Source organism: Loxodonta africana, chromosome 4 (genome assembly GCF_030014295.1).
Source record: "Loxodonta africana isolate mLoxAfr1 chromosome 4, mLoxAfr1.hap2, whole genome shotgun sequence".
In the NCBI taxonomy this organism is placed as follows: Eukaryota; Metazoa; Chordata; class Mammalia; order Proboscidea; family Elephantidae; genus Loxodonta; species Loxodonta africana.
In genome coordinates, this window is record NC_087345.1 from 28,753,030 (window position 1) to 28,767,446 (window position 14,417).

General features: G+C 34.7%; 1 protein-coding gene across 2 annotated transcripts in view; it reads left to right on the forward strand.

The window, feature by feature from the left end:
- Positions 1-14,417, forward strand: part of NUP37 (nucleoporin 37) — a 56,565-nt gene that overhangs the window by 8,114 nt on the left and 34,034 nt on the right. For both annotated transcript variants that reach the window (XM_010599732.3, XM_003405296.4), the window contains exons 4-5: positions 8,709-8,781; positions 10,708-10,802. In XM_010599732.3, coding sequence (XP_010598034.1) covers positions 8,709-8,781; positions 10,708-10,802 — 168 coding nt within the window. The remainder of the gene's footprint in view (positions 1-8,708; positions 8,782-10,707; positions 10,803-14,417) is intronic.

A 14,417-nucleotide genomic window follows, 5' to 3' on the forward strand; every position in this document is an offset into this window, starting at 1 on the left:
TTGAGGCATTAATCAGCTTTTCTGCCTCATATGTAGATCAAGGTCACATTTTCATGTTTTATGGTGTATAAATCTGTAGTTTTAGTCCTTGGGCTTTGGTTTTTGTGGAAGCATTTAAAAAGAATGATCATTAGAAAAATCTTTACCTGCCTTATTCACAAGGGCAAGAATATGTCAGATTATTTAAGGTTTGTAACAACTAAGGTTTGTAGTTGTTACAAGTTTGCTTTTTACAGTTGTTGAATCTAAAAGGTACCCTATGTCTTCTTCTAGTAAACACTTCTTAGCAGCCATAAGTTTGCCTCCACCAAACTAACCTAATTTTTTTTTTGATCAAGAGATAATTTACATACAGTGAAATGCTCAGATCTAAAGGGTACAGTTTAATCAATTTTGATAAATATGTGTACTTGTATAACCCATACCCTGTTTAAAAACAGCATTTCTGTCACCCAAAAAGTTCCTTCGTGCTTCTTCCCAGTCAATTCCTGTACCCTGCCCCTCACCAAAGCAACCATTGAACTGATTGATTTCTATTACCAGAAATTAGTTTTGCCTATTTTAGAACTCCATATAAATTCAGTCATGTAGAATATATACTTTTTTTGTGTCTGGCTTAATGTTTTTAAGATTTATCCATGTTGTTGTGTATACCAGTGGTTCACTTATTTTTATTTTTGGATAGTATTCCATGACATTCATATGAATATCCCTTAGTTTGTTTATCCATTCTCCTGTTAATGGGCACCTGACCAATTTCCATTTTTTAGCTATTCTGACAAAAGTTTCTTAGAGCATTCCTGTGTACAACTTTTGATGGTTATATGCTTTTATTTCTCTTAAGAGTAGGTTTCCTGAGTCAGAGGGTAGATGTACACTTAATATTTTTAGAAAGTGTCAGTTTCCAAAGTGATTGTAACGTGTCACACTCCCAGCAATAATCTAAAGATGTCCTAGTTGCTCTACCTACTCTCCAACATTTACTGTCATTATTTTTAATTTTTGCCATTTTACCCCAATGACGTTTCCCTGACAACTAATGATGTTGAATACTTTTCATATCACCATTGGCCTTTTGTATGTGTTTTATGAAGTGTCTGCCCAAGTCTTTTGCTCATTTCTTAATTGGATTATTTGTCTTGTTATTTATATATTCTGGATATAAGTCCTTTGTCATATGTCTGTTATGAATATTTTCTTCCAATATATGGCTTGCCTATTTGTTTTCTTCATAGTGTCTTTTGATGAGAAGTTTTTAGTATTGGTAAAGTCCTGTTTCTTTTATGGTTAGTGCTATCTGTATCCTAAGAAATCCTTGCCTACAACAAGGTTATGAAAATATTCTCCTGTATCTTTTTCTAGAAGCTTTTATAGATTTTGGCTAACTTAATTTTGAATAATCTATACAACAGCTCTTGTCAGTAGCCAAACAGAGACAATTGACATTAGAGAATAGTTGTCATATACTTTATTCCTCTTGATTCTTTTAGTTGACCTTAAATTGGATTCCCAGAAAACTGTAAAGGTAGACCCAGTTACATTCGCTGTCTGTAGAAATGTCTTCACAAAACTACATTTAAAATTATGTTCTGGGCTTTGAGGATATTTCAGTGTAAAGAATGACCATGTGAATAATGTATATATAATTGTATGGCCAGTATGATCATATGGTTAGTGTGCTATTCGTTTCCCTTTCTATTAAAATGAAATGTTTACAGAATCTGTGCCTAAACAAGAGTCAGCTTCTTTACAGTCTTTAGCAGAATTTGAAAGGTATGTAATCCATCTCTTCTGCTGAGTCTGAGTTAAGTTCATTAGTTTTTTGGGTTTTTTTTGTTTGTTTCTTTTTCTTTTTTCCTTTTGGTAAGCTGGCTCAAATCCTTTTTAGAATTAGACAAATGTAAATAATAAATTCAGAAAACATTGGCCAGCCATTAATTTTAAAGACAATATTTTTAGAGCAAGCTGACAGCACAATTTTGTTACTTTCAAATAAATTATATATTTTTATTACAAAAATAGTATATGCTTGCAATATAAAATTTGGAAAACACAGAAGTATAATAAGAGGAAAACATGCCATCTATATATTCCATAACACATGGGGTCACTATGAGTCAGAATCAACTCAACAGGAAAACCCTTTCCATTTTTTTTAATCATTTTTCACAATTGTGACTGGACTATATATGCAAGTTTATATACTTTTTTAACTGTACATTTTTTCATGATATTCCAAAATAGATAATATTTTTTGATGACTACATATTGATCTATTAAGATGACTGAGGTTTAACTTAGTATCCCTTAGCATCATTAACTTTTATCTTTCCGTTAGAAACTCTTGCTGATGATTTATCCTTAACATTTCGTTTCCTTAAACCCTAGTCTGTCTCTTTCTGCCTTTGTACTCATTTCCATAACCACTTGCTTTTGTTTCACAACGGCTGGAGAATAAACTGTTTGCCTTACTTGGGTTCTCAGAGGTTTTGTGATTTTTATTAAAATGATGAGGTAGCACAGTGGTTAAGTGCTTGGCTGCTAACTGGTTTGAATCCACCAGCCGCTTAGCAAGAGAAAGATCTGGCAGTCTACTTCACTAAAGATTTTACAGCCTTGGAAACCCTATGAGGCAGTTCTATTCTGTTCCATAGAATCGCTGTGAGTTAGAAAAAAACTCAGCAGCAATGGGTTTGGTTTTTCTTAAAGCATAAACTAAAGCAAAGATTTGGAAAAAAGTAGGACGACACAGGGCTGGCCATAAAATAATTTTGTGGAGTTTTTTTGTTTGTTTTTTTAATCCTAGCAAGATTCCTTTTTTTTTTTTTTTTTTAAGTAGTATTCTTAACTCCTCTACTATCTGACATTTTTACTGAACTTGACCTCTTTTACCAGTAATACCTCCTTTTCAACCCCCTTACTTGGTATCTTTCTTTTAAAACCTTCTAAAATACCTTTATCTATTTTAGAGATACCATTTTGAATGAAGATTTTAAATTTCTTTATAATATAAATTTGAGGAAATCTACTTTAGGAGACCCTCAATGTTAGTAGCAAATTTATTCTAGAATTTGCTATGAGTGGGAAAATAATGAATACCAAAAACGATAATGGGACAAATTCAAGGGAGAAAAATTAGTAGAATAAGCTTTGTTTTTTAGTTTTTCTTCTCTTTTTTTTGCATTATGAAATATAGCATACATGCCAAAAAGTTCATAAAATATACATGTACAGCTTAACATGATTACTGAAACACTAACGTCCATGTAATCATCACCCAGGTTAAGAAATAGAACATGTGGGGTCTCCATGAGTCAGAATTAACTCAACAGCAACTAACAACAGTATTAGCTTCCTAGGATTGCTATAACAAATTATCAGGTCCTCCATGTACCCCTTCCTAATCATAACCTGCCTTCCCCTTAGTTAAAGGTAATCATTCTCATGATTATTATGATAATCATTTTCTTGCCTTTCATTATACGTTTATCAGCTTTTCATACATCCCTAAACAATATAGTTTAGTTTTGCCTACTTTTAAATTTCTTGCCATACTTTGTGTTTGAGATTCATCATGTTTCTTCTGCTTGTAGCTCTATTTATTCGTCTACACTGAAACCTGTGAGAGCCCAAATTTGACAGGACTGCCTTGTTTTTCCGAGTCTGGCAAGTTTTCTGCCTTTCACAGGGTGCATTCTTACTACTTTTCTGTCGCTATTACTGGAAAATACTTACGTTTTCCTTCTCTGACAGGTTTCCGCCTTACTCATGTTCTGGCTTTCACAGGTTTTACTATATATTGTTGCATAGTATTTCATTGTGAATATACTGTAATTTATCCATTGTGCTGTGTTTTCACGATGATGTGGATGGAGTCAAGCTTTCAGGACCTTTATTTGCTGATGTGGCGTGACCTAAAATGAGAAGAAAGCTGCAAACATCCATTAGTAATCGGAACGTGGAATGTAAGAAGTTTGAATCTAGGAAAATTGGAAATTGTCAGAAATGAAATGAAAAGCATAAACATCGATATCCTAGGCATTAGTGAGCTTAAATGGACTGGTCTTGGCCATTTTGAATCAGACAATCGTATGGTTTACTATGCTGGAATAACAACTTGAAGAGGAATGGCATTGCATTCATTGTCAAAAAGAACATTTCCAGATCTTGCCTGAAGTACAACGCTGTCAGTGATAGGATAATATCCATACGCCTACAAGGAAAACCAGTTAATACGACTGTTACACAAATTTACGCACCAAACACTGAGGCCAAAGATGAAGAAATTGAAGATTTTTTACCATCTTCTGCAGTCTGAAATTGATCAAACATGCAATCAGAATGTATTGATAATTACTGGTTATTGGAATGCAAAAGTTGGAAACAAAGAAGGATTGGTAGTTGGAAAATACAGCCTTGGTAATAGAAACGATGCCAGAGATCACATGATAGAGTTTTGCAAGACCAATGACTTTTTCTTTGCAAATGCTTTTTTTCACCAACATAAACGGCAACTGTACAAATGGACCTCGCCAAATGGAATACATAAGAATCAAATTGACTACATTTGTGGAAAGAGATGATGGAAAAGTTCAGTATCATCTGTCAGAACAAGGCCAGGGCCGACTGTGGAACAGACCATCAGTTGCTCATATGCAAGTTCAAGTTGAAACTGAAGAAAATGAGAACAAGTCCACGAGAGCCAAAGTACAACCTTGAGTATATCCCACCTAAAGTTAGAGACCATCTCAAAAATAGATTTGAAATGAACACTAATTGACCAAAGGCCAGACAAGTTGTGGAATGACGTCAAGGACATCATACATGAAGAAAGCAAGAAGTCATTAAAAAGACAGGAAAGAAAGAAAAGACCAAAATGGGTATTAGAAGAGACTGTGAAACTTGTTTTTATACATCGAGCAGCTAAAGCAGGAGGAAGATATGATGAAGTAAAAGAACTGAACAGAAAATTTCAAAGGATGGCTTGAGAAGACAAAGTATTTATAATGACACGTGCAAAGACCTGGAGATACAAAACCAAAAGGGAAGAACGTGCTCGGCGTTTCTCAAGCTGAGAGAACTGAAGAAAAAATTAAAGCCTCGAGTAGCAATCCTGGAGGATTCTATGGGGGAAAATATTAAACAACATAGGAAGCATCAAAAAAAGATGGAAGGAATACACAGTCATTATACCAAAAAGAGTCGATCGACATTCAACCATTTTAAGAGGTACTGTATGATCAGAAACGATGGTACTAAAAGAAGAAGTCTAGGTTGCACTGAAGGCATTGGCAAAAAAAACAAGGCTCCAGGAATTGATGGAATATCAATTGAGATGTTTCAACAAACAGATGCAGTGCCGGAAATGCTCACTCATCTATGCCAAGAAATTTGGAAGACAGCTACCTGGCCAACCAACTGGAAGAGATCCATATTTTTGCCTGTTCCCAAGAAAGATGATCCAGCTGAACGTGGAAATTATTGAACAATACCATTACTATCATTCAAAAGCAGCTGCAGCAGTATATCAATAGGGAACTGCCGGAAATTCAGGCTGGATTCAGAAGAGGATGTGGAACCAGGGATATCATTCCTGATGTTAAATGGATCCTGGCTGAAAGAGAATACCAGAAGGATGTTTACCTGTGTTTTATTGACTATACAGAGGCATTCAACTGTGTGGATCGTAACAAGTTATAGATAACATTGCGAAGAATGAAAATTCCAGAACACCTAATTGTGCTCATGAGGAACCTGTACATAGATCAAGAGGCAGTTATTCAGACAGAACAAGGGGATACTGCGTGGTTTAAAGTTAGGAAAGGTGTGCGTCAGGGTTGTATCCTTTCACCATACCTATTCAGTCTGAATGCTGAGCAAATAATCCAGGAAGCTGGACTGTTTGAAGAAGAATGGGGCATCAGGATTGGAGGGAGGCTTATTCACAACCTGTGTTATGCAGATGACACAACTTTGCTTCCTAAAAGTGAAAAGGACTTGAAGCATTTCCTGATGAAGATCAAAGACTACAGCCTTCGGTATGGAGTATGCCTCAACATAAAACAAAAATCCTCACAACTGGACCAATAAGCAACATCATGATAAATCGAGAAAAGATTGAAATTGTCAAGGATTTCATTTGACTTGGATCCACAATCAACATCCATGGAACCAGGAGTCAAAAAAGCAAGAGATGCGTTGCATAGGGCACATCTGCTGCAAAGGACCTCTTTGATATGTTGAAACGCAAAGATATCAGCTTGAAGACTGAGATGCACCTGACCCAAGCCGTGGTATTTTCAGTTGCATCGTATGGATCCAAAAGCTGGACAAGAATAAGGAAGACCAAAGGAGAATTGACGTCTTCAAATTATGGTGTTGGCGAAGAATATTGAATATATCGTGGTCTGCCAAAAAAAACAAACATCTGTCTTGGAAGAAGTACAACTAGAATGCTCCTTAGAAGCAAGGATGGCGAGACTGTGTCTTACATACTTTGGACGTGTTGTCAGGAGGAATCAGTCCCTGGAGAAGGACATCATGCTTGGCAAAGTACAGGGTCAGCAGAATAGAGAAAGACCCTCAAGGAGATGTATTGACACAGCGGCTGCAACAATGGGCTCAAGCATAACAATGATTATAAGGATGGCGCAGGACTGGGCATCGTTTTGTTTTGTGGTACATAGGGTTGCTGTGAGTCAGAACCGACTTGATGACTCGATAGCACCTAACAACTAGGTTTCTTGTTTGGGGCGATTTATGAGTAATGCAGCTGTGAACATTCCTGTTACCTATATCCTGGTTGTATGTGCTCACATTTCTTTAAATATGTATTTAGTAAATACTGGTTGTATTCATAATGTACTTTCTCTGTACCAGCTGGCATACAACTATTCAGTATTTCTTAGACTTCCTTTTTCTCCTCCTCTACCCCTCTATCTTGTCTCTTGTACCTGCAAGAGAGGTGTGAAGAATGGATAGGGAGATGAGCTGAAGAAACTGAACCAAAGGAAAGTTGACTAGCCTAGATTGAGGTGTTGGACTGAATTGGGAAATGCCCTGGTATCAAATCTTAGCAACCTGTGATACCATGTGTGTGCCAAAGAGAGCACAAAGGGTGATGTTTTTTCCTCCCAGAAATGTATTAGTTGCAACCAGAATCGTAGTTATAGAGTGGACCTGGCTGGTTTTTGGTCCTCTCTTTTTTTTCTCCTACTCAAAATGTCCCAAATCAAAGCACTCATTTTCCTAATTCATTTTTAATTGAATATAGGTATTGGCTAGATTAAATCAAAGGAGCCCTGGTGACATAATGATTAGGTGTTCAACTACTAGCCGAAAAGTTGGCGGAATAAATCCACCCAGCAGTTCTGTGGGAGGAAGACCTAGCAATCTGCTCACTTAAAGATCACAGCCTGAAAAATCCTGTGGGGCAGTTCTTTTCTGTTACATGGGGTTGCTATGAGTCGAAAATCTATCTGACAGAACCTAGCAACAAGGAGCCTAGGACTTGGCATATCTTTGTGGGGCCAGTATTCAACCCACAACAGGTGGTGTGACTTTCTTAAGTGTTGTATGAATATACAAAAAATACATAATAAACTATGTACTAATGTAGTGTAGAGAGTACCCTTTCATATTAACTCTTTAAGAATCAAATTAAGAAATAGCTTTCATTAAAGTTTATGTTTCTTATTTTTAAACTTTTGTCCTACTTTTAATTTCACTTCTGAGAAAACTTTGGAGAGAATTTCTCTGCTAGCTTTGGTCTGTTTCCTTCTGTGACTCTTGCCAAATCACTGAAAAAGGGTGTGGTAGCAGAGATGTACCAATATATGCCAGCCTATTTTTTTTTTATAGGTTAGAACCCTTGCCTTAGAGAGGTCCTTAAATTTATTAGCTGACGAGAAGTGGTTCGTTTTAATGTAGTCAGAACTAAAGGAGAAATTTAGATCCCTACAATATGCTGCTTATCAGAGAAGAATTGGAAATAAACTTTTTCAGTGTATAATTATTTCTTCTTAAATCATAATCTGATGTGCTGAGAAAGCAGAAATTTTAGAGTTGGAGGGGAACTAGTTAATAAATAGCTGTTTGATGCTTTGATTTTATTTTTTAATGTAGCATCCATTGATGAAAAATGGATGATGAAAAAAATGTTTTGAACGTTTAGGGTCAGGATAAGTTAATAGTGCAGCTTTTAATAGGTGCAAATATACCAGATTTTAAAAGAGCATCTTCTTTTATCTAATTAAGTTTATTTGGAGAAATAGAAAAAGTAAGGAAGCTTATGGATAACTGAAGAAATCGAAGACTAAGGTAGATGTATAACAGTATTTTCAATATCTCTTATTGACCTGCCTAAAATATACTTTCTTACTCCATCCTTTTATACTTCTAAGAAAAAGTTTAAAATTCAATTTACTTGCTGATTTATTTTAAAATTCTAAATTTTATTATTGAGAAGACAACTCCAGAATATTTGGGGTTTTTGTGTGTATTCTTACAATAAAATGTTTAAAGCACTTCCTACTTTCAGTAGTGACTAATGGTTTCACTGCAGATCCACAGTATTCCCCGCTACCGCAGAAAAAGCGTGACTGTGAACTTGGTGATTTTGGCTTTTTTTCGGTTGGTGGGGTGGGGGACATTTCACTTATAGAGGGAGATAATTATTTTATTTTGATTTTAATTTTTTTTGCTTCCAGATTTTGTACTTCAGCTGCTGACATGAGAATCAGATTATTTACTTCAGATCTTCAGGATAAAAATGACTACAAAGTATGTTGGCAAGTATAACTTGTAAACCTTTAGAACTTATTTTAAAAGATATATTCTTGTTTTTTGTTTTTTTGCCTTTTTAATTGGATTTTTCCCAGTTAAAAATGCCTTTTTATGGTGATCTTTAACATATGTAAGTTAGGATCTTATTTCAGGGTGTAGGAACTAGATTCTTAGTAATGGCTATAGATTATAAAGCTAATCACATTTATTAAATTAATTAAAATTAGGCAGACATAGCAAATGGGGGAGAAATAGAAATTCACAGTTGGGTATAGTAAGAGAATAATAGATGTGAACACACATAGAGTAAGAGTCGAGCTTCAAGGGAATAAATGATCACATACCACGTGAAACTGTTCACTACAGATGCATAAGTAAGCACAAGTAAGCTCGTGCTTACCTTGCTTATTGAATAATCCACCTCTGGTGGGAGGCAAGATTTCAAAGTGGCTAAGAACACAGACACAGGAGCCAGACTGCTTGGGTTTGAAGCCCAGCTCAACCATATAGTAGCAATGTGACTTTGGAGAACTTTGTGTTCATTTTCTCATCTGTAAAATGGAGTTAGTCATAGCATCTGTCTCATAGAATTATGAGCATTGACTGAGCTAATTCATGTAAAACACTTAGAACCAAGCTTCATACATAGTAAGCCCCATATGTGTATTTGTTGTTAATATAATTAATAACCTTCAGTTTGGATTGAAGTTGCATATATTTTCTTAGAACAGTATTGCTTTCTTGACATTCTAGTAAGTCAAAAATATGAATAGTATTGTAAAACAAAGATAAACTGTAAACATTTTCAATCATTGAAAAATTAATAAAATTTATGCCCTAAATTAAGCTATATACAGTGGACTTATATGCTGTACATAGTGATTAAGGTATACCCATGAATATCTGAGTGGCATATGGCACATAAAATTTTGACCTATCAAAAGTTAATAAGCTATTCATAATGGAAATTAAACATTTAATGTTAATATAGTTTGCCTTGTAGGCTGTGGCAGAAGCTTTGGAGATTGACTTGGAGGACCTGGATTTTTTAAAGCTTGCAGGAATGTTTAAACCAAATCCCTCCTTTTTTTTTTCCCCTTGTGATACAATTCTATATAGTAAACAGTACAATGTAGAACCACTTTATTAATGTTTGAACAGAGAACATATTTGAATTTATTTTGGCAGGAAAAAAGGGGCAGAAGGAACAAAGGGAAGGGAAGGAAGAGAGAGAGGAAATAGTAGAGAAAGAAAGAGATCCGTTTAGAATTTCAGCTATAAAGATTTGGACCAGTGAACCTTGCCTGTTTACATAGTGTTCCACCTTCCAACTTCCCATTTGCTGCCTCTATAGCCATAAGATTTCTGGGTTGATTGTGCCTATGGGCTTAATATACTAGCTGTCTACAGTGCTAGCAGTCACAATAAACAAGTGGATAAAGGCAATGGAAGGTGAAGTCCATACTGTGTGTGTTTATTAGGTAGTAGCAAGTGTGTAGAACAGCAAGTATGAAGTAAAAAAGCAAAGAGGGACTCTTATCTCAGAGCCCCTAAAATGTTTTTCTAGCTTTATTTTTTACTTAAGCTTTGTGTAAAAAGTGAGAAAGGAGGTGATGTGAGAACAGTTACAGCAAAAAAAAAAAAAGTGTTTTTATGAGAAATGCATACTAGAAAAAAAAAATCAAGCTTATAGCAGTGTGTTGAATGATCAACTTCTTTCCAAGATAAACGTTCCAGAAAAGTGGGTATATAAAATCATGCTTTAAAAATGGCAGATTTCTTAAGCAATATTTATAGAAAAAGAGAAGCATGCAGTGAAAGCTTTAAAGGCAATGAAATAAAAATTTTAGGTAGAAATGTAGATTATTTTCCTCGGGGGAGGGGTTTTGCTTTTTTGTTTATTAATTTTTTCCTGTATGTCAGGTTTTAGAGGGCCATTCAGATTTTATTAATGGTTTGGTGTTCGATCCCAAAGAAGGCCAAGAAATTGCAACTGTGAGTGACGATCATACCTGCAGGTACGTTGGTTATGTTAAAACCAAATTTTTGAGTTTGTTTTATTTTAATGAGGTTTACATTTTTAAAATGAGAGCAAATGTAACTTATATAAGCACCACGAAGTATTGTAAAAGAAGCGTACTTATTTAAATTGTAGGTATGCATAATAACTTAAATTGTAAGTATGACACAAACATGAGTTTCAAAACCAGTGAGTTCTCATCCCAGTTAATAGAAGCTTCCCTTGCTGATTCATGAGTGCCTCTCTCCCTCTTTTTTTTAGATTTGCACATTTATGAAATGTAAACATATCTTGGGTCAAGTTCTCCAATATTGGATAAGATCAACAGAATAAGTTGTAATATTGCGAAGTTACTTCACAGATCCTATACAATAAGTCAGTGTTTGATGATGAACGTAGACAACAAACTGTGACTCTGATTTGCTAAGTGAGATTCATGGAAAATGTAGTATTTTGACAAATTCAAAAGTCTGTATATAAGATTTTCAGTAGATACATTTCAGTATCATGTTCTTTAATCCCACCCCCTCATTTGGAACAGATGAGGTATCTGTAATACTTCAGTAATACATAAAGCAGAGAATATCACAAGTAAAGAATAAGACGAAGAACAAGAGTAGGAGGTAGAAATAAACTGAGGAGTCAGGAGTGAAGTGAGTGAATCCGTCATTAGAAGAGTGTCAGTTGCTTGATTTGCTTTAACAATACTGTGACCAAAGACAAAACACTGCTCTGATAATTTTGCATAGTTGTAATGTTTTGATAAATCCGTGTCAAAATTGTCAGTATTTATTAACACTTGTGTATGTAGAAAACAATTACATAGTGTGCTTTCACAATGGAAGTAAAGCTGCTAGCTGCATTTTTTGTTTTAATCTTGATGTAGCTCATCCTTTTAAAGTTAGAGAGTCATGGACCATTACCTTTTATTTACCATTTATTCCATTTTTCATGTCAGGGACATGAAAGATTTATATAACATTAAGATTCTCATGTATAAAAATAAACAATGACACCCGATAGGAACGTACTGCTTAGAATAATCATTATAAGATGAGAAGGCAGGAAGGAGTAGATAATCAGGGCCAAAGAAAATGGGGAAACAGGGCAGAAATGGGGAGAATGCTGACATACTATGGGGAATGAAACCAAGGTCATGAAATACTTTATATACAAACTATCAAATAGGAAACTAATTTTCCCTGTAAACTTTCGCCTCAAACAATTAAAAAAAAAAAAAATTCTCGTGTATTCAGAATCCTTTCTTTTGAAAGGGCCCCAAGTGTTGTAAAACCAAGCCTGTATAAAGACGCAAAGAGTAAATGGGACCATTTTTAAGGTAAAAGTTAGATTTGATCACTAGAAATGAATAGTGGCATTTCAATTCTCTAAAACATGAACTTTTCTTATCACAAACATTTGGAATAAAGAAATCTGAAAAGGGGGAAATTAGTGTCTTTGCAAACTGAAGAATAGCCTCTGAGTAATGAACAACTACCAGATAGACCAGGGATTACACTCAGTGGTCTATGATTTTTTTTTTTTTTTTTTTCCTTATAGTAGACTTCGAGATTTTTGTAGATTAGTAAAGTTTTCCAAAAATTTTGGGGACAATACAGGGTTGCCAAATTTTTAATTTGTCAAATAATAACAATTTTTAAAATCTAGCACCTTCTGTTAACATCACTTTATAAAAGAAAGAACACTGTTTTTCTAAGCAGTATAAAGGGCTTAACTTCAGAGTAAGTTCTTTAAATACATTTAACTTTTTAAAAAACTCAGTGCATTGCTCCTAATATCTCCTTTTGCTAGGCTGCAGCTGATGCTATTGTTCAGTAAATATTTACTTTCCCACCCTCACTACCATGGAAGGAGAAAATTTTCCCATCTCATTGATGTTGGACTTAGCTAGTGTAATGTTAGCAAATGTGATGTGAGCAAAAACCTTAAAATTTTATACCTGATTTGACTTGGCCTTCTGTGCTATATCATCTGCTATAAAGTGAGTATGCCCTGGATAGCCACTGGTCCCAGAATTAGAGATACATGGAGCTGACATGGACCATTATGGCATTATGAAATAGTGCTTCCCACAGATTCATGAAGAAGAAATATTTGCTTATTTTTGTAAGCCACTGGTATTTGGAGATTGACATACAACATCACTGTAGTAATAGCTGGGAAACTGAATTTAGAATTCTTCAGCTTAATTCAACTATCAGAAGTAAAAGAGAATTCCGATTGGCTATTAAAGTCAAGCCTCTTGGGCCAAAAACTGAATGATATAGATATAATAAAGAAATAAAATATAAGTAAAACAAGTTTAAAGTAAGGAAGAATAGTGAGTATAGTATACTCTCAAAGCAGTAAAGAAAGGAATTCTGAAGGGATAGACTTTAATAGAAAAACTTCTCAGTATAATCATCTTCATTAACTCAAAGGATGAGATTGCCAGTTTACAGATATACCAGCCAAATGGCAACTACAATGCAATTTGGACAGAGGAAATAGCCATTTACATCCTAGGGATCACTGCTTTCACTGTACTAAATTAATGCCAACCATAGGCTGGGTCTGCATGTTGGTGGTAGGGGTGCATTGGTAAAATGTTTGTCAAATCCTAATTATGACAAAGCCTGTGTCATATTAGGAGTAATTTTGTATGCAGATGATACCATGTTAAAGAATCATGCTAAATATGACAAGACCAATGATCAGTAATAAAATAGAAAGCTTCAACAATGTTATAACCAGCTATACCTAACAGACATATACAGAACCTGCCATCCAGCAATAGCAGAATACACAGTCTTCTCAAGTGTACATGGGACATTCTCTATAATAAACCACCTCTTAGGCTACAAATCAAGTCTCAATACATTTTAAAAGACTGAAGTCATACAGAGTATTTTCTCTGGCCACAATAGAAATCAATAACAGAAGAAAACCTAGAAACACCAGTATGTGGAAATTAACATATTCCTAAACAACCAATAAAAAAAAAAAAAAATTTTTTTTTTTTTTTAAACAACCAATGGTTCAAAAAAGAAATCACAGGGGAAATTAGAAAATACTTTGAGGCAAATAAAAATGAAAACATAACGTACCAAAACTAATGGAATGCAGTAAAGGCAGTGCTCAGAGGGAAAATTTATGGCTGTGTATGCCTACATTAAAAAAAAAAGATTTCAAATCAGTAGCCTAACTTTAGACCTTAAGGAACTAGAAAAAGAAGTGTAAGCTAAACCCATAGCTTGCAGAAGGAAGGAAATAATAGAAATTAGAACAGAGGTAAATGAAATAGAGACAAGAAAATAAATGAAACCAAAAGTTGATTCTTTGAAAAGATCAAGAAAACTGGCAAACTTTACCTAAAAAGACTAAGAAAAAAAGAGTATTCAAATTAGTAAAATTAGAAATGAAAGTGGGGGTATCACTACTGACCTTACAGAAATAAAAAGGATTATAAGAGAATGCTATGAACAATTACACACCAACAAATTAGGTAACCTGAATGAAATGGACAAATTTCTAGAAACATACAAACTACCAAAGCTGACTCAAGAAGAGATGGAAAACAAAGAAAAGCCCAGGACCAGATGGCTAACTTGAA